At 39.9% G+C, this 20,025-nt stretch overlaps 1 protein-coding gene across 1 annotated transcript in view; it reads left to right on the plus strand.

The window, feature by feature from the left end:
* Nucleotides 1–20,025, plus strand: part of LOC147325607 (uncharacterized) — a 121,846-nt gene that overhangs the window by 32,844 nt on the left and 68,977 nt on the right. The window contains exons 2-6 of the mRNA XM_086300183.1: nt 7,974–8,121; nt 8,400–8,558; nt 10,613–10,805; nt 14,147–14,281; nt 14,660–14,740. Of these exons, the coding sequence (XP_086156309.1) occupies nt 7,974–8,121; nt 8,400–8,558; nt 10,613–10,805; nt 14,147–14,281; nt 14,660–14,740 (716 nt within the window). The remainder of the gene's footprint in view (nt 1–7,973; nt 8,122–8,399; nt 8,559–10,612; nt 10,806–14,146; nt 14,282–14,659; nt 14,741–20,025) is intronic.

Consider the following 20,025-nt stretch of genomic DNA (forward strand, 5'->3'; position numbering starts at 1 on the left):
TCAATATAATCAATGAAATCTACAACATGGAAAAGCTGTCATCCAAGTTCTATGAACAGTGGTCAAAATGGACTGAATATGTTAAACCAACAAGATCTGACTTTTTGTAAGGTTTTGGAAGTATGATTGATACATGGGTTTCCGGGGGCCCTGTTGTCCCAGTGGCGCTGGTGCAGCTGACCCATATTAACTTACCGGTAACTATATACGTAAAAGCATATATATTAAATAATAATAGATAAATTGCTAATAATAATAGTAACAAGAATAATAATAAAAATTACTATAACAATAAATAATTAGGCTAGCAAAGTGGCAAACAAGGATCTTTGATCTTTGCAGGAGTCGGGCACCCCAACGTTGCCGAAAAACTGTAACCCTTGATTTACTCTTATATATAATATATATCTTATGCTTTTTCCTTCCTCTTCAGTACTCTCCCCATGTATGTGTTTTTTCTTTCCTTTTCTTTTTTGTTTTGTTTTGTTTGTTTGTTTGTATTTGTTGCACTGTTCTTGAAAATTTAAAAATAAAAAAAAAATAAAAAACTGGTTATATGCCAGTTTAGTCCAACACATTGACTGGTCTTTTCTAGATCAGAATACAACAGGATGGCTGTCATGTGTTTTACTGTTGGGATGCATAAGAAGACAAAGTTATCTGGTGTTATATAGTAACAAAATATTTAAAATTACAGCATGGGAATCCCAATTCAGCTTTAAGATATGCACAAAACATGTTAGGCGAAAATAAATTCCAACTTCAGGTTCTTTGGTTACTCTTGTCTTCACTCTGCGCTGTTGTTGTTTTCATAGCTAAAGGTGAGACATGGGGAAAGGCTCATAACCAGCCCCTTTGTAGAATTTTTGAAAAGCAGAGGTATTTATACCTGCTCTGAATGGCCACACTTGATGGCAGTTGAGAAGCCTGGCTTCACAGAGGGGGTGTTGTTTGACCACCCAACAGACTCTTCAATTGTCCTTTTTTGGCTCCAGGGCACACCTGCTTCTTTTCACCTGCCAGTACTGAGCTTCAGTCGGAGGACATAAAGCAAAAGAAGTATTTCTGGTCTTTCTGAGGTGTTTGTCATCTGTGTGTTAACCCCTCAAGACACTAGCAATGTTCTTGCCTGGTGCATGCATGGAGCTGGGTGTAAAATCTTAAAAGGGAAACTGGAAAAGAAAGGTATCGGAGAATTTTGATGAGTAATAACTTAAAAGCACAAGCAGCAAAGATGAATATCTTAATTTAGGACCGAGCTGAACTCCACACAACTTTAAGATGAATAATTGGATGAGCCCTAATTGGTCAAACTGAATGACAACATCTTGGGCGAGTCACTGAATTTTAATTTTAATTCAAAACATCGGCCCAGTAACTGGCCACTGAAATATTGAATCATATAGAAAATCTTAGTCTGTGGCTACATAGGGTAAATAGCAGTTTCCCAAAGACTGGACTAACCCTAAGAGTCCTTAGTGTTCACACATTTGAAGGCGTCAAACATCTGTTTTACTTTTGCAGGAAACAGAACAGACATGATTGGCAGCAGTTCTCTCCCTCCCTCCCTCCTCTTCACCCCCGCCCTGTCGTAATGGCTTAATCCTTTCATTACGGCGCTGGGGGAAGGTTTTCCTTAAGGGCACTTTGTTGGCACACAAAACGTTTTTTTCTTGAATGCTCACACACAACTGGGGCTTAATAAAGACCATCAGCACATTAGATCAGCAACTGTGTGGGAAAATTTTTCTAATTCCTGGGGCTATAAATTATTGCTTATTTAGATACTGTAGCTTCAGCAGTTTCTCATAGGTCAATCTGTGACAGAAGACTTTGTGGTTTGTGTGACTGATGTTAATATTATTATTGTGCTTCGGTGCAAATTTTAAATTGTTTCAAGATTGTGTAATTTTGAATCAAAACAAACCCTGGTAAATGCCTGGTTTTCCTAATAATTAACCACAAACTGCTGATCTCCTGTGACATGTTTAAGATACACGTGATTACATTATTATGGAAGAATGACATTGTAACATCATCGATGCCACAATCTTGACTGCGCCATCTGGGTTATAGTATTGTTATTTTTAAAGGTAGATGGAATACACTGCTCAAAAGAAAAGGACACACCAGTTCTCAAAAGGAAAAAGATCATGTGCGATATCTATATTGATATAGACTGGGTAATGTGTAAGGAATGAAAGGATTCCACATTGTTTGATAGAAATGAAAATTATCAACCTGGAAAGGGCTGAATTCAAAGACACCCAAAAATCAAAGTGGAGAAATGAGGCAGCAGGCTGGTCCATTTTGCGGAAGTTTCACTGCAGCAACTCAAAGTGTTGCTCATGCCTTTGTGCAGTCCCCACATGCTTGTATACATGCCTGAAGTTGGGGCATGCCCATAATGAGACAATGAATGGTGTCCTGCGGTTTCTCCTCCCAGATCAGGATCACTGCATCGCTGAGTTCTTGAACATTCTGAGGTGCAACCTGATAACATCAGATGGACTGAAACATAATGAGTGTTGGATTTAGGTCAGCATACATTCATCTCATCCTGCACTGACTTTTGTTACTTACTGTTTTCCAGTCTAAGCAACCCTGCATGACTTGCAGATTTATGCCTAGAGTAGCTGTTGGACACTTAAAAGGTCAAACAGGTGGTCTTATATCACTCCACTACTACTGTTCATTTGCTCACTCCCTGTCTTTTTAAAGTTTTCGTTATTACAAAGCATTTCATCGAAACTCACTGTTTGGTCCTTAGGCTGAGTCCTTAGGTGGGTGTTCAGCCTAAGGATTCATTCAACTCAAAGCAGTCTGGCCATTGTCCTCTGACCTCTGTAGAATTACTGACCCTTTTTTTCCTTGGTGCAAGTCCCTACTACTAGATTTACTAACCCTACGCAAGTTTGCGTAAATTCCCTGAACCTAACACCTCCTAGCACCCCGCTGAGATTTTCTGCTGCTTTCTCTCCTGCTTTTGTTGTGCAAACACACCCTTCCCCAACTGCCAACCAGGAGAGATCCAGAAGGTCTTTCCTTCCAATCGTTGTCAGACTCAAAGTACCTGCAGCCTACAATACACCTTGGTAGATTCTATGTGCAATATTACTCATATGCAATATTAGTTAATGTCTGCCGTATCGATACAAAATACACACTTTCACAATATATGGGTACACACGTATGTTTTATTTCAAAGTGTTTCAAACTTTACAGCGTTTGCAGATCCAGTGTCCATCATCCCTGCATTTGGCACAGGTGAATTTCTGACATGTTGCACAGGTAAACCTGCTGCGATTTCTGTTGCAGCGCTCTTGCACCTGGCACTGCGTTGTCTTTACAGTCCCTGGCACAGCAGCCACAGCAGCTTCAGCAGCCTGCCTCTGTGCTAATATTACCTTGTGCTGCATGAATCGGGAACGAAGTTCCTTGGCTATAAGACTCAGAAACATGCCTTGTACAAAATGTAGGCATTCACTGCCGCCAGGTCCAGCATATTGTAGAAAACCGCTACTGGCCACCTGCGTGTTGCTGCTCTTACGGAGTACATCTGCGCCATTTGGTCCAACACGTCTACACCACACTGTAAAAGCAGAGAGAGAACGTCATGAGTATATGGTTTTTTCTATAGGCCTGTATAGCACCCATCAGAAAACATTGTAGCACTGGTGTAAAATTATACACACATTCACATACCTTCATGTGGTTATAGTCTGTCCGTGTTGGGTTTCCTCTTTCTGCCATCACCGATCGTCACGTCTTGGTGCATGGAACTGAGAACACACACAGTCTTGTTTTTTTTTAGGTGCATAAATTGTCAAGGAGACACTGCCACTTCTAAGCATTGAAATGGAGAGTGCCTCTCGCTGTGCAGTGTCTTTTGCAAATTGAGTAACTTCACGCCGGACTTTATTCACCGTGCCCAGCAATGTTGTTTTGCGTTGCAACAGCCTGTGACATTGACAGTGAAATAAATTGTCCGTTGTGACATTTCTCCCATCATCCAAAAACGACTCCATCAGTTTCATGACCACGTTCTCTGCCAGCCTCTCTCCCTTCTGACGACTAGGGTCCTTTCCCAAGTAAGGACATGCAAAGACATGCAGCTTGTGGGGATAGGTTAATTGGATAATCCAAATTGCCACTAGGTGTGAATGTGAGTGTGAATGGTTGTCTGTCCCTGTGTGTTGGCCCTGCGACAGACTGGCGACCTGTCCAGGGTGTACCCCGCCTTTCGCCCTATGACAGCTGGGATAGGCTCCAACGCCCCCCCGTGACCCTGAAAAGGATAAGCGGAAGCGAATGGATGGATGGATGGATGGATGGATATGTACTATGGCAATGACAAACCTTAGCAGACCTCTGTGGGTCCAGCTTGCGCAGTGAAGCACGAGCGACTACTGCACTGGGCATTCCAATGTCCCCCTCTACCCACACAGTGCTGTCTTTTGCCGTGTTGCAAAAGAACTGAACTGAGGGACAGAATTTATTTATTTAATTAATTTTTGCTATTTTTACATGAACAGGCAGAGGAGAGAACATGCAAAGCTGGAGAGATCACACATGTCACTCATGTCATTGTATTAGCAACGTTTCATTCTGTTTTCACACAATTTTTTATAAATTAAACAGACTTGTATTTCCATATATTGTAAATGCGTCTTTCATATTTGCAATGTGTGGGATATTTTGTACAGATACGGCAGGCATTTTTGAGGGTTGTAACACAGATTTTTCTCCTGCCTTGGATCTGAGCTAGTCAACAAATGAGTCAACAAATGCAAATGTGCCAGGCCTCAAAGATAATGGGTGGTTTTCACAACAAAAGCAGGAGGAGAATCGAGCTGACGACCTGCGAAAACCTCAGCAGGGGTGAATAACACCTTGGGACTTGCACCAGAAAATAAAAAAGTCAGTAATTCTCGGAGGTTTTAGGTTCAGGGGATTTGCGCAGGTTTAGTAAATCTAGTGTTAACAAAGCATTTTCACTCGGAGAACTGCCACTCACTGGATAATTTTTCCTTTTTAAACCATTATTTGTAAACCTCAGAAATGGTGGGAAAATCACAGGAGATCAGCAGTTTCTGAAGTACTCAGACCAGCCCATCTGGCACCAGCAACCAGGCCACATTCAAAGTCACTTACATCACCTTTTTTCCCCATTCTGATGCTCACTTTGAACTTTCAGCAGGTCGTCTTGACTTTGTTTTCCAAGTAACTTCCAAGGAACTGGCTCATTAGAAACAAAGGGGTCAATGAGTGTATCTGTTCACTTGGTTATTTAAGTAAAATGCTTGCACCAGCTGCTTTTATGCGCTTTACCTCTTGTTACTTTAATTTCTGATTCTTTTATCATCTGCCTGTTTTAGTTCTTTCTGCCTTCTTTACTTCTAAGTGATTTTATGTTGAAATTGCTGATGTGACACTGGGTCTGTCAGAAATGTATTTCCTCCGAGCAGAAGAGTGTGATCATGCTGCACTCGTCGAGCGGTGATTTGTGCAGCTCTGCTGCCAGCAGGACAGAGCCTGTGGGTCCGATGGGGCTGACAGACACAGATTTATCAATTAAAAAATAAACTATTTTTTAAAAAATCCGTTTATTCTGCTGGAATAATTATGTATCTTCAAAAAAAAGTCTAAATCACCCTTGCTGTTGTGTGCTCATGTAAATCATTCAGACAGTGATCTTTAGTTAGGTTTTTATCTCTCACATCATGCTCAAATACTCCTACTCTGTTAGCATAATTAATCTTAGGCCTTATGTAATGACATTGGCATTTTGGTTTAGAGGGATCTCAGTGAGCTCCCAGGTGAGTGTGTGACCACCATACAACAATGCCAGTCTTCTTAAGAACGGTGACTCAGTTTCTCCAAATGTGATGAAAAGCTGCGTTCATAATCCTCTGAAAGGAGTTCTTCAAGTACAGAGTAATGAACGAGCCCACCTGTGGGCAAGTCGTGACGAATGGCACTTTACCTGCTCACATGTGGTAATGTCTATCTAATGACAGAAAATAAGCCAATGGGGGAGGGGTAAAACACTGTTTAGTACTGTAAGGCAGCAGAAAGAGAAAGAGAGAAAAAAAAAAAAACAGGTTAAAATATGTAACAGCCCTCTGCAGCATTAAAAGGCAACAGCACCGCAAGTGGTTTCCGCTTTTTAGTAATGCCAACAGTGAGTGCTGTGTTCACAGCATGCTAAGGTTTCTCTTAAGTTCTAGCAGACTGAATGATTTGGTGCGCCTACAACACACATGGTCGCCGCCTGGATGCATTAATCTTGAAACGCTTATATTACATGACCAAAAGTATGTGGACACTTGAGCCTTCATCTCACGGATGTTGGATGGGGTTGAGCTCAATGCCCTGTGCAGGCCAAATTCTTCCACATTACGCTGAAAAGAGGATTTTGTTATGGGCCTGGTTTTGTATAGATGGGCTTATTAAGGAAGGTAAAAAATGTTTTTGTTTACAGGTACAGGTGCACGTTAGTGTGATGAAAACAATAGGAAGTTACTGCAGCACACCTTGTTGATTAGGCATAGATAGATAAAGTACAGTACTGTGCAAAAACCCTCATTTCTTAATGTTTTGCTTCCACGTAGCCAGACTTTCTTGTATGTTTTTTAAAGTTGAACTGAGCAGTAGTAATTAGTTGAAAAATGTCAAAGACAATATAATTTAACAGGCAAAAAATGTTGGGGTTTTTTTTTTTTTTTTTTTTTTTTGCACCAACAAGGTGATTCCCAAAGATCTGTAGCTTCATCAGAAATGGTCACTGTGGATGGATGGCTTCTTGACAGCCATCCATCTACTCAAGAAAAGGGAGAAGAGGCTGCGGTATGCCAAATTATGCAAGATCTGGACTGAAAATCTTGTGGCAAAAGGTTTGATAGAGTGATGAGTTGTGGTTTGGGGCTGCATTTCCACCAGTAGTTTTGGAGATCCAAATCAAAATGTATGAAATTATGAATTCAAAGAAATGCACCCAGTATTCCATGTTGGATCAAAATCTATCTGGAAAGTGTCTGATTGTCAACAACTTCAGTTTTCAGCATCTATCTCACCACGTGAGACTGTCAGTCATTGATTGGTCTCCCTAGAGCACGGACATCAACATTACTGTAGCAGTGTAGGATTATATTGACAGAGAACAGAACACAAGGCAGCCAACGTCCAAAGAAGAGCTTTGAATGACCTTTAAGAAGCCTGGAGAACTATTTGTGAAGACTACTACTCGGTACTAAGAGAATAGGCTGTGTTAAAGTGGTCATACTAAATATTGACTCTTTAGAATTATAAAGACTCTGTTTTTGCCTAATATACCAAACTTCCATATACAGTTGCAGAGGTTTGAAGAAATTGTTACACCTTTTTCCCATTTCAGTAGCAAAATATAAGGAATCAATTCAAGACTTGTAATTGTTAAAATACTTGAAATATAGTTGATTGGCTTTAAAAAGTAAATTCAGTAAGTCACGTGTTATATTCTGCAGGAATGCACAGCCGAGTTTCCTTTAGGGTGGGCTATAACATGTGTTAGCTTCCAACAGTTACGGCTGCCTCTGCAAGCTGTTTTACAACCCACCTCCCCTCAAGTGCTCTAGTTCCAACATTTCATGTTATTCAAGCTATTTCTGACTTATTCAGTGCCATCGCTGTTCTCACTGATGCCTGCTCTGTTGTGAGGCGATTCTTTTGCTGCTTTTGGGGAGGCGTGAGAACAGAGCCACACCAACAAAACTAAATTACTGCAGTTTTGTTTTGACTGATGTGGTACAGGCAGAATTTCTGGTTAAATACAGCAGTACACCTTGAAACTTGGGCCTTCTTATCAGTAACAACAGAAATCAAAATGAAGCGGGTATGAAACAGTTGCCTCCCTGCCAATGAGGTGCATTATTAAAACACCTAGAGAATCATTACTTTAGGTTATGATCGTTTTCTTTATTTTCTCCCAACAGATGAAGTGAACATCCTGCAGGAGCTTTCTTTTCATATCACAAACAGCAGTAATGCCTCCATGACTGTGGGTGAGAGCAAGTGTCTGGTCCTGCAGGTGGGACAGTACTCCACCTTGGCCCTCCCTCTGAGACAGATCTTCATCGATGGGTAAAATGTCTTCTTCGTCTCTCACTTTTTCCTGCTCTGTCTTGCTCTTGTTGAAGGTAAAGTTAGGGGAAAAAATTCATAATGGTCTTTTTTTCCAGTCCTCCTGTGAGTTTTCTGTTTATTTTTATTGTGTGACATTATAATTAGCAACATGTTTCTATCCACTGGTGTTTATAGTACAGTTTGTGCCCACACATGCAACTTATTAAAGAGGACTTAGCTGTATTATTTATCCTTTGAGTACCAATTATATGGCTAAGTGATGTGTTTGTGTTTAGGTTTGAAGATAAGTTCAGTTTGCTGGTACAGTTGCGAAGTCCTCAGAGGGAAGAACGAAGTGTCTTCACTATGCTCAGCGCCGACAATCATGTCATGCTGCAGCTGCGGATCAGTGCTCATGCCATCATCTTCATAGGAACGCAGCAGAGACACTATGAGTGAGTCCACTTCTTGATTTTTTTTTTTCTCCACCCAGATTATTTGGAAAGTGAGTAGGGCTGTACAATATCGGCAATATAAAATCAAATAATTTTCATTAGTGGTTTCTAAATGGCACCATCTGGAATAAATGCACCCATTCATAATGGGCATAGAAATTCAAAATAAAAGAAGAAAAAAAACAACCCAAAAGTGTCTTTTAATTCTTATGGAATGAGTGTCAACAATCATTTGTTGAATTTTATTACTACAAAATTGGTTTCTGCAGTGCAATCACTGAAGAAGAAGCCTTTCTGTGCTTGCAGCGGAGGGTCTGCCATTATGGCTCACGTCCTCAGAATTACATCTGAGGTGCTTTGGCACTGCGAGGAGAATAGTGCACAGATCACTACTGAAAGGTGCAGGTTCATTGCAGACCTGTAATCAATAGCCTTTCTCTGGCCTCCTCTCTAATCAAGGACTGATAGGGCTGCAGTGACTCACCTGCCCTGGATTGCAGTTTGTCGGTGGGAAAGGGGCAGACTGGCAAAAAGGAAGGGAACTGAGATTGCTGGCACTAAAAGATACCAGCACAACAAGCCACTTTTCTCTCTATCTGATCAAGTCCGGCCCTGTCTCTGATTAGATAAATAAATTGGCTCACCTTTTCAGTCCATTCTTTTTGGCAGCCAAATCTCCCTTTTCTGTTTTTTCTCTCTTCCACGTGCATTGCTCTGTACACACATGCCATGCGTTTCACTCACTAAATAAACTGTTATATAAGTAAAGTTCATGTCAATCCAAAAACTCTGTAGTTGGCGTGATACAGTCATACAGTCTCCTGTTTTGGATGAGTCATGGCGAAAGAACCATGCAGGTTTTCCTTTAGTATCACACACCAAGAGAAAAAAATCAAACTGTAGTCTGATATGTTCAAGCTAATTTGCTGTACTTGACATTGCACGTCCTGTGACGTGACTGTTTTGCACATCGCATCTTCGATGGTGCAATGATTTATTGTGCAGCCCTAAAACTGAGTATAAATTATTTTTGTGTCAAGTCCTGTGAAACCTCTTTGGCAGATAAAAGGAATTATTCAGAAGTGATTAAGTAAAATTGCTAAAAGTCCGCCAGCAAGATACCGTCAAGTGAGTGCATGGTTTCTGTACCCATCACTGACAAACTCCAGATGTTGAGGTATTAGAGAACAGCTCATGCCCGTTCCTGCTTCGTAGCAGAATTGTATGCAAATTTGTTGGTTAGACAAAGGAGAACTCTGTGGAGGTATATTTGTTTGCAGCCTATGTTTCTATTTAAAGATAACTGCTTTTGGCTGTCTCTTTGGAGAAATGATTTATTAGGTAACTCTTGGCAGGTTTCTCCTCTAAAAGAACCACAAAGCTTGAAGCAATACATCAGTGTAAGACAGCATACAGAAATGGGCCAAAAGATAGACATACACAGATACTGTAGTTATCTTGTACTGTTTGCACATGAATGATTTTATTTCAGCTTTTTTAACAGAAAGCTGCATGTCTATCAGGTTTCTACTATTAGAGTTTGGCTAGATCCAGAGATCAAATTGACCTGTTTGATTCTGTGAATGTTTGAGGTCTTTGGTTAAATCACAGAGTGGACATACAAGTGGTTGGATCTGACTTTCATGAAGTACTAGCTGGAACTAGACTAAGTATACAAGGAGCTGACCTTAAAGAGGAGATCAGCCAAATTTAATTTGGGTATTGTAATTGATTTTTTATGTGCTGTCACAGGACTTACACACATGCCCACACTGAAAGACATGATTAAACCTTCTCAGAGAACAAGAGCTCATTCTGTTTGTTTGTTTGTTTGGCTGAGCCTGATGAAAGAATGCAGAATGTGTGGAGTCCTTGAGATTTATTTATTTATTTATTTTGAGTCCTTGAGATTTAGACGGCACCCAGATGTCAACACAAAGTTATCTTACTATGATTACAGTGCCCAAAGCATTTTTTGAACTCAACTGCTTTGTCACATTCGTACAAGAACTTTAAGACACAAAGCCAATGATCTGCATGTCTCTGTCTGTCAGGTTCCCGGTTAGTGGTTTGTCTGATGGAAAGTGGCACCATGTGGCCATCAGTGTGGCTGCCAAGCGGCTCGCACTCTATGTGGACTGCTCTCTGCTGGAGAGTGTGGACTGGGTTTACTACGGCATGGGGATCAGCACCGACGGTCTGCTCATGGTTGGAGGAATTATTGAGAGCTTTGAAACTCCGTTTGAAGTAAGTGGCTCTGCAACCTTTTGACTGATGAAAAAAAGAAGGGGCTCCAGCCCTGACACCTCTGTTTATTGTACATAGACCCTGACAATATCCGGTATGATTGGTCCTGTTTAGATTTAAAGCATTTTATTTATTTGTTTTATTATTTGTTTCTTGTTGCACTTCATATGAATAACAACTTTGCTATGCAACGAACAGATTAAAGCAACTATTTCCAAATAGATGACCATGTGTGATGATTTTCTTTTACTTTGAAAAGTCATGCATTCCTGTTCATCCTTCTACAAGTAAACAGCAAAGAAAGGAGCACACATTCCACCCATGTATCTTTTCATCACAGACCCAAAGATGCTTGGAAACAGAGAAACTTTCTATAGACATGCTTGTATATTGACTAAAGCATGTACTGTTCATGTTTTGTTTTTGCATTTATTTTATTGTGTTTCATGCATCCAAAACAGACTAAAATGGATGGATTCAGCATGTGGATGTCTGCAATTGATCCAGAAACATGTGGACTTGTTCTGGTGATTAATCAGTGGTATTAGTCATTGACGGGAAGCTCGCTTGATAGATATCCAAACCAAATCTTCAGGAGATCTGTTCATCGTCACACTGTTGTTTTTATGGTGTTAGCTTCTATGATTGTTTTCACTTTAGCTTTTGTTTTGCTAAAACGTTCTTCAGCCTTTTCTGCTTTCTTTGTTTTCTGCATCTTCCTCTGTGCTCTCTGATTTTGACCTCTTTCAACCAGTTAACCATTTCGAAGGTTATTTTTTTCAAGTGGGCTTCTGTGTTTTTAATGTTTTTCGTGGGGTTTTTTTTGTTTTTTTTTTAATTGTCTTGATTTAGTTAACCTGTGTCTTATTATCCTTCTGCCTGGTGTTCATTTAGGATGTGTGCCTCTGTTCAGTCTTTGGTCTTTGGTTTGCTGATGTCTCTTTTTTTTTTAAATTGTTTTCTTGATACCTTTTTTGCGTTTTGTTTCTTTTCCCCACTAATCTGTGCTTCCTTATTTTCATTCACCTGCTGGGCTTCTCCTAAGAATTGTGTTATCAAATGTGACATTGATGGTTCTTTAAACTTTTATGTGAGCATCTCAAGAGCATTTTGATGGCCCGTAATGCATTGTGGATATTAGTTGCTATAACAAGCTTTGTGGATATAGCTTGAGGATTAGAGCAGGCAGTGACTGCATCACAGTGGGGGTGAGGACGAGCGTTATAGAGGTAGCATCTGGATTTGTTTTTAGCAACAATTAAAATGGATTTTCCATCCATCTATCCCACGACGACAGATCCCTGAGGTGCTGACAGTCTTATCTCTGGACAATCTTTTGTGTTCGACACAGTGAAACCATATATTAATGAACTCTGCACTTATATGCAACTATTACTGCCATCCAGTGCAGCATGAGTAGAGCTTCTCAGAATAATTTTGTTTGTTCTGGATTAGGTTCTCATAAAAAAATGATTTTAAAGGGAGGCAAAATGTGTGGCATGTTGAAACAGGAATTTCTGGGTGCTTTGCTTTGCTTTGTGCTGTAAATAAACAAAATGATCTGTTATTTGCTAAGTGCAAAAGTGTGTGCTCTTAAAATGGATTTGATTACTTGTACATGATTGCTTTAGTTATGCACACGCTGCATACTTTAGGCTACATTGTAAAGATCCAGGAGTGACAGCTGCATTTGGTTTTTGAAGAAAAGTCTGTTGTATATTTCAATCACCAATTACATTAATAGAAATATTTGTCCTTCATGAAAATGTACTGCAGATGCATCTGTTTAACAGACATATGTTGTTTGATCCCCTGTCTATTTCAAGGTCATCATGGGATTTTTCTAACTCTTCTTCAGAGGACATGAAACATCTCTAAAACTATCTCTTTATATACAGTAACACAGGTCTGTGTTAAATAAAACATAACATTTCTCAGATGGATTTTCCTTAAAGTCCTTACAGACTGTGTGTCTCTTACTTTTCTTCTGTAAGCAGCTGAGATTAAATAGCTTGTTAAAATGCATTTTACTTTTTCCAAAATGGACCTGGACTTCATTGCTTTCATTTGGATAAACAACGAGAAATTTGCATAAGCAATGTAATTTCTACATGTATTGTAAACATTCATGTATGGTTTCACTTACTTTAGGTTCAGTAAGTCTCAAAGTCATGGGCATCTATCTCCTAAACAACGGAACTTATGCCATGCTGCACTCACACAAACACAGAGGCATGCTCTCACCTACCATCACACTCTTATTAACATAGCCTGAGGACAGAGGTTTGCTCATGATTTGTTTTTCTTGCTTGGCCTGACGGAGATTCACTGGAAAAGGACCCTGGGAACTGCAGTGAAATGCATGACCTGCAGTAAAGTGTGTGTGTGTGTGTGTGTGTGTGTGTGTGCGTGTGTGTGTGTGTGTGTGTTCGTTCACCTGACGGCTTTTGTCTGTTCATTTGGGTTTCATTATCTTCACATTCTGTATTGGGGTCCTTAACATTACTTGTTACTTTTTGTTAAAAAAAAACTCTAACTCTTGTTAAAATGCTGTGATACTTCCACTCCTGAGACTATAAAATGCAGCAGAGATGTAGAACTTCTCACTTTCATCGGACTAAAATTTATCACAAAGCAGGTTGTTGCTACATGTTCAGGTGTAGTTATTGAAGTGCTGCTGAATATTTCTGCAATACAAGATTGTATAATTAAAACTGCAGATGTAAAGTTTCTTTTGACAACATTTTAAAGGAATACATAAATATGGTGGAGTATGTTCTAATGTCTGGCCGTTTGGCAGTAGAAGCTTCTGTATGCTTTGCTGGATAGCATCAGGGGTGACTGTTGATTTTTAGTGTGCCTCAGGCTCTCTGCAGATGTCTTACCTCACCAGTATCACTAATGCTCAGTAGATGGGTGTTGGTGATCTTCTGGGCAGTTTCAGTGCCTTCTGGTATTTAGTCATGGACATCCCATTCCAGTTTGTAATGCTTCCAGTTAGGATCCTTAATAATGTTCCTCTGTAGAAGTGAGCTAGAACTTGGCATGGTAATTTTAGGCTTCTCAGATTTCCTTAAAAGCTTTCTTCATCACATCTAACATAGATGAGGAAAAGTTTTTTGAAAATGAATATTAAAATATTTTGATTTTGTTGTTTCAAATATTGCAACTTAATTTACCTATAACCGAAATGTGGTGATATTAAGTTAAACTTCTAGTATGTCAGGCTATCCAAACTGATATTTCACAGGGATAACAAGCAGGACATGAAGAGACATTTACTTTTTTGACGTTGTGTTTTCAGACTGCATGTTTGGTTGCGCTTTACTTTCTCTGTGCAGGGTCATCTTCGACAGCTGGCCTTCCTGATGGGAGATCCAGATGCTGCCCAGCAGCACTGTAGCCACCACCCACCCCTCTGCAGTGTCACTGCTCCTAAGCCTCCCCGCTTACCACGCACCAACAACCCGCTGCAGGTGAGGAACGCTGATTTAAAGAAACGGCAAAAGAAATTAAATCAGGAACATTTTCTTTTGACTTGTATACACAGCAGCCCTCAAACATGTCACTGAGGTATTTAAGGTGAAGCCATCCATGTCTTTTGAAGCCCACAACACAAACGCTCAGGCTCCTGCAGTTAATTCACTGACAGCACGCACTGCTATATAATTTAATATAAGCAATATGAAAGATCACCAGAGGATTTAAAATAAAAACTGCACTGACTCCTGTGGTTTTGATCCAGTCTGGTGAATTTAACAACTCGTGAGTGTTTGGTTGTTCATCAGTGCAGGCTTGAACAGTCTTTGATTGTGGTTTTTTATTTAGAAATTGTTGCCTCTGTTTCCACACAGAATATACTGTTGTCCTCAAATGACCTGGAGAACCTGCTGGGGGATGCAAAGGACAAGTCTTTTTTGAGCTTTGACCGAACTGTAAGTAGGATATTGGGTGTCTTAATTGTTAATTGTTAACCAGAAATTCACTTTTAATTCGCATGTTAGAAACAGTGAAAAAGTGCAGTTACCTGGTTTCACAGCTGTCGCCCAGTGCTGTAGTGACAGACTATGGGCAGCTTATAACCAGTGTATATATACACCGACCACTGGTCTGGTTTACGTAGGTTCTTTTTTTGCCATTAGTGTCTGTGTCTGTGAAACCAACAGTCCGTCAGTCTGCAACAGTCTGTCATTAATTAGCCATGCTGTGCTGAGCCTCAGGCGTCAGAGGCCTCATCCAGCAGTCCCACCTCTGTCTTTGGCTGACTGGTCCACTTCACATGGTTGTGTGCGCTGCATATGTGTGTTTAAGTGCTTGATCTGTGAGACACTGTGTGTGTCTGCTCACTGGCCTTTGTTGTGGCCTGCAAGAGGCCACATTCCTTCACTGAGGCTAAAAGTCTGCTTTGATAAATTGTAGCAATGGCTCATTTCTTTTGATCTTTACCAAATGCAGTTTGGGATTGGATTAGTGGTTTTATTTTGAATAATTAAAATGAAGTAATAATCAGCACAGCTGATTCCCATACTATGTGTAATCAGCAGCTCATCTGGATTCAAATGAGAGTATTGTTTTCTGAGCATCAGGACCGGACTGAAACTGTCAACTTTTGTGCAGAACAACATTACACGTGCCGAGGTGGGTGGAGCCAGGGAGCCCCATCCATCTTCTATGTGCAGAGGTGAAGAAGCTTGACAGAATAGTAAGGGGGTTAGGGGTCACTGATAAGAGGCAGACTAGTAATTTGAAGTGTGAAAAGTGATTTCCCCCTGTTGTTAAAGTAGTCACCTGATTATTTCCAGTAAATTAGCTTTTGGATGATCTGATGGATTTTTGGTATTCTGTAAACTTTCTCTGCTGTTTATATAAATAATATCTAAACACTATCTCTCATATTGTTCTGTTTCCTTACTGCTTACTGCTCAAACTATAGGTTGTATGTGAAATATTGATATGGGCACCAAGAAATCCCTCACCAGTTTGTGGATTCGCATTTTATGAAGCTTTGAGTTTTGAAGCTTTGAGGGGTTTTCACTGAGGCAGTCCTGGTGTTTTTAAACCACATCTGACAAGCAAAGTTTGGATCTAATGAAATAACTGAGAAAACCAGACTTTCCCCAGCTAACTACTTGTGACTGACAAGTTAGCCAATGAACATAGCCATAATGTTTTATTCAACGTATTCCAGAAACTGGGAAGAGTCACCAGGAAAATGCTTAATGATGTCATGGATCAAGGTAGCCAAAGGCTGGCTTTCTCATAACTAGAGGAGTCGCCTCCTGCTGGCAGCAGCACGAAAATACAGATTTAAGACCTTTTTTTTTTTTTCTTTTTTTTTTTTTACTCATGTTTGCTTCACTTTTCCAACTTGGAAGCTAGGTCTATATTTCATACTCTCTGTATGCTGTTGCCTTAGTTTTCTGAGCCAGAAGTGACCATATTTGGATGAAATAATGAGAAATCATGTAGCAGTGAACATTGTACCACTTGTTTAGTAACCTGCATTTACAAAATGTATGGACAGAGATGGATAGCTGCTAATTCGTGCTAAGTAAAGAGTTAAGACGTGTTAAGTGCACAGCAGTCCAAACCTTTCTGTCAAATCATTGCATTAAAAAATACTCCAAAAGGCGAAGCCTAGCTCACAGATAGTTTGCTAGTTAGCACTCATCTATTACTTAAATCAGCCTAGGAAGTGTAAAATTGGCCTGGTCTAGTACCAGGCTGTAAAGTTGTTTATTTCTGCTGTAAAGTTGGGCATTACAACATGTAAATATTGGAGATAAACTTACTTTTAGAATCAGCCTCAAGTGGCCATTTGAGGAACTTCATTTTCCTCATCTTTGGTGACAATTTTGAGGACAGGCCAGGTAGACTGAATGTTGAATCACTGTTGGTGATGAGTGCGAGCACACATGTAATGATCAGTTCACGGCCAGACACAGACATCATATGTTTTTGGCCATGCAGTGATTAAAAGGTAATTAGACGTGAAAATGTACTGTTAACATTAATTGCAATATTGATTGCTTATCAAATAAAACCGCCTTACTCTCTGTACCAGCCAATTCATTTGTTTCTACTTAAGATCGCTCAGTGTTTAAAATCATGTCAGTGATGATGAATGTTTAATCTCATCAGCACATCCCACATCAGCCTTAGGATGCCAAAATGTGCATACAAATACTATTGTTCACGCACATGAACCAAACACTTCTTGAAATGCTGTACTGGCGCTTGTGTTTCTGGAATCACCATATGAGGAAAACAAAGAGGGCTACATATGTTTCGAAACAAAGGAAAAACAAAGCTGGTTTGAATTTACATTTTTGTGTATACAAAACATACCTTAAATAATCAGTGAGGGTCTGTTTGTCTTTAAAAAATGCAGCAGTTTATAGCCAGAGAAGCTACTGCAACCTTGAATGTTTAAGAAAAAAAAACAAACGGGCCATGCCGTGCCACGCTAGCCCCGCCAGGCAGAAGCTTCTACATCAGGATGGCATTGGGATTCTTTTTTGATGATGTACATGACCAAGACCTCTCCTGCTGTTTTGTGTTGTCGGGACTTTTTGGGTTTTTTCCAGGAACAAGCTGCCCCAGATCAGTCTTAATAGTCACTGAAATCTTCTTCATATGGCTGCATCACATTTTCTCACGTAATTATCTCTCTGTCTGTTCATCTGTTTCTATTTTCTGTCTTTTACTGCGTCTGATTCCGTCTTTCCGTTTTCCATGTCTCTGTCCTCTTCTATCTGTTTAAGTCTTTGCATCCTTGAGTTTTTTGTTTTTTTGTTTTTGTTTTGTTTTTGCTGATGAAATTTTTGCATGGCATTGTTGTGCAACTAAATAGCTGTACTTAGCTACAAGTGAAAGTGAGTGATGATCACGGCTTATCATGTAGGTAACAATAAATCAGAGAATAAAGGATATAATTGTTTTTTCTGCTGTCTGTCTCTCATTATAGCCATGCAAACCATGCTTGCGGTGGTAAAGCTGCCTCTGGCTCTCTTCTGGTCCCTCTTCCCTTCTTTAAAAAAAATACATTTCTAAAGAAAGTAAATATAGCAACACATTAACAAGACCTATTTCTCTTTTGTTGAGGTCTGCTGCAGTCGTCTTTGAAACCTAACATTTCTGACTGCTGGGCCTCTTTGTTGGGGTTTCCTGATTTGATGAATGTCCCTTCTGGGCCCCCCTTGACAGGTACTCTCTTTAGAGACATGGCTTTCAACCAGTCAATGTACAGCACCTCAAATGTGCACAAAGATTTTAAATGGCACTGGAGGTCATGGGCCTTAGCTAAACATGTAATCACAAAGTCAGCGCTAACCTGAGCGTAATCTGACCGCTTTGAATTTATAATTAACTTGTCCCGTATTAGTCAGAGTTACTTTGTTTTGCAAATTCTCTTTGTCATTTACAGCTTCTCAAATTGTGAACACATGTTGTTTTTCACCTATTTTACATAATCACTCAGGTCAGAGTTTTCCTTGTACAAGACATTTAATGTTAAGTCATCGATATGTACTGTGGCATGTTTTTAAGGGCTGTTTTATATTGTTGGGCAGACTTTTATTGGGATAAAGAAGTAGTCATCAAAATGGGTTCAAGCTGTGCTATTAGTGCATGTACAGATAATAAAATGAGAAAGCTGTGAATCTTTTTCCCTTTCTTTATTTTCTCCCACTTCATCTTTGGGCCAATGGAAACTTGCAGCATATGTAACTAACTTCTCAAACTGTTCCTGCTGCTGTGTCACCTGACTCGTGAGTCAGCTAGCTCATGAACATGGATAAATATTTCAGTCCAGAAGAACCCAAATGTTGCTGTATTGATGTTAGGATTACACAGAAGTCCCTGAAAATGTTTCAGCATGTGGGGGTTCCCTGCCCGCAAAAAGTTAGAGAACCACACGGTTAAACAACTGATCAATTGTTGGAGTAATCAACATATTAGCTTCCCAACGTTATAGTCTACTAGAAGGCATGTGTTCAGATTTCTTTCCATGTGCAAAATGCATATTTTTCAGAAAGAGGGGGGAAAGAAGGAGGTAGTGCTGGAGAGCATGACGAAGCTTGCATTTGATTGTTTCTCTATGTTGAAGGTTACCAGGCAACTGAAACCAGTTTGTTGAAGGGGTTTTGTAGTTACAGCACTGCTTACACACGATTCCTAACAGTGTCAGAGACAGGCAGGGAAACACACACGCGCCTATGGAGTTAATGTTCCCTGTTCCATGTCTTGTCCCTTCCAAGTGTTTCCGTTAGGGTCTCTAGAGAAGTCCCCTTTCATAAATCTTGTCAAACAATGGCTTTTAACTGTCCCACTGAGACAAAAGCAAAGAGGTTTGGGAAAAATGATCCATCATTCTGACACTTTTCCATGACTTGCTTAAACTGGCAAGAATGGCTTGCTTTACGTGAGGTGTCATTTTTGATGTCATGACGTAGCCTTAGCATTGAGGAGTGTGCCTGTTAATGAATTACCCATTTTAGGTTGATAAATGAAAATATATTTTTGATGGAACAGATGTGTTAACATGGATTTGCTGTCTTATTTACATATGTAGCAACTTAACTCCCTTTTCCCCTCATTTAACACCTGACCTTTGGCTGAAGACAAATGCTAAGACCAGGTCATCCAGCTGGTCTGAAGAGACTGTAAGATGGTCAGGTTAGCCTGGATTCAACCCTATAAGGACATGAGATACTTCTTCAGTGATTAAGGAGGTTATTGCTATTGTAGTGTGTGTTTGTGCACTTGTATGGACAGAAAGTTTGGAAATTATCATTGATCTCTTCCATCCTAGAGGCCTCTTTAGTGGCTGGTGGGGTGTAAAGCTGCTGCCAGTCAGGCTTCAGTCAGAAGGGAAAATACAATACAGTATAACTAAACTGAATTTATATTTTGGAATTTGAAAGCGATTCTGTTGCTGATTCTGTCATGCAGTTGCATTAACTTTTTTCACCTCTCTGGAAGTGTTTCCTTGCAGAAAACACCTGAGAACCACTGGTTCTCATGCTTAAAATGCGTAAAATTTCAATTTTCACAGGTTTTTTTTTTTCCTTTTTAAATTTCTTGATTGGTAAGGATGTTAATAAGGAGTAAGAGATAGTCCAACATTATTTGATCACATTTGGAGCAGTGACTGACTAAATTGGGAGTGCAGTTTCACATGTGAAATGTGTATAATTAAAAAGTCTGTATGTTTAACCAT

The sequence above is a fragment of the Aulonocara sp. 'chitande type north' Nkhata Bay genome, linkage group LG7 (assembly GCF_057382095.1).
Source record: "Aulonocara sp. 'chitande type north' Nkhata Bay isolate Kocher_YH1m ecotype deep benthic linkage group LG7, A_spYH_male_GT1.1, whole genome shotgun sequence".
In the NCBI taxonomy this organism is placed as follows: Eukaryota; Metazoa; Chordata; class Actinopteri; order Cichliformes; family Cichlidae; genus Aulonocara; species Aulonocara sp. 'chitande type north' Nkhata Bay.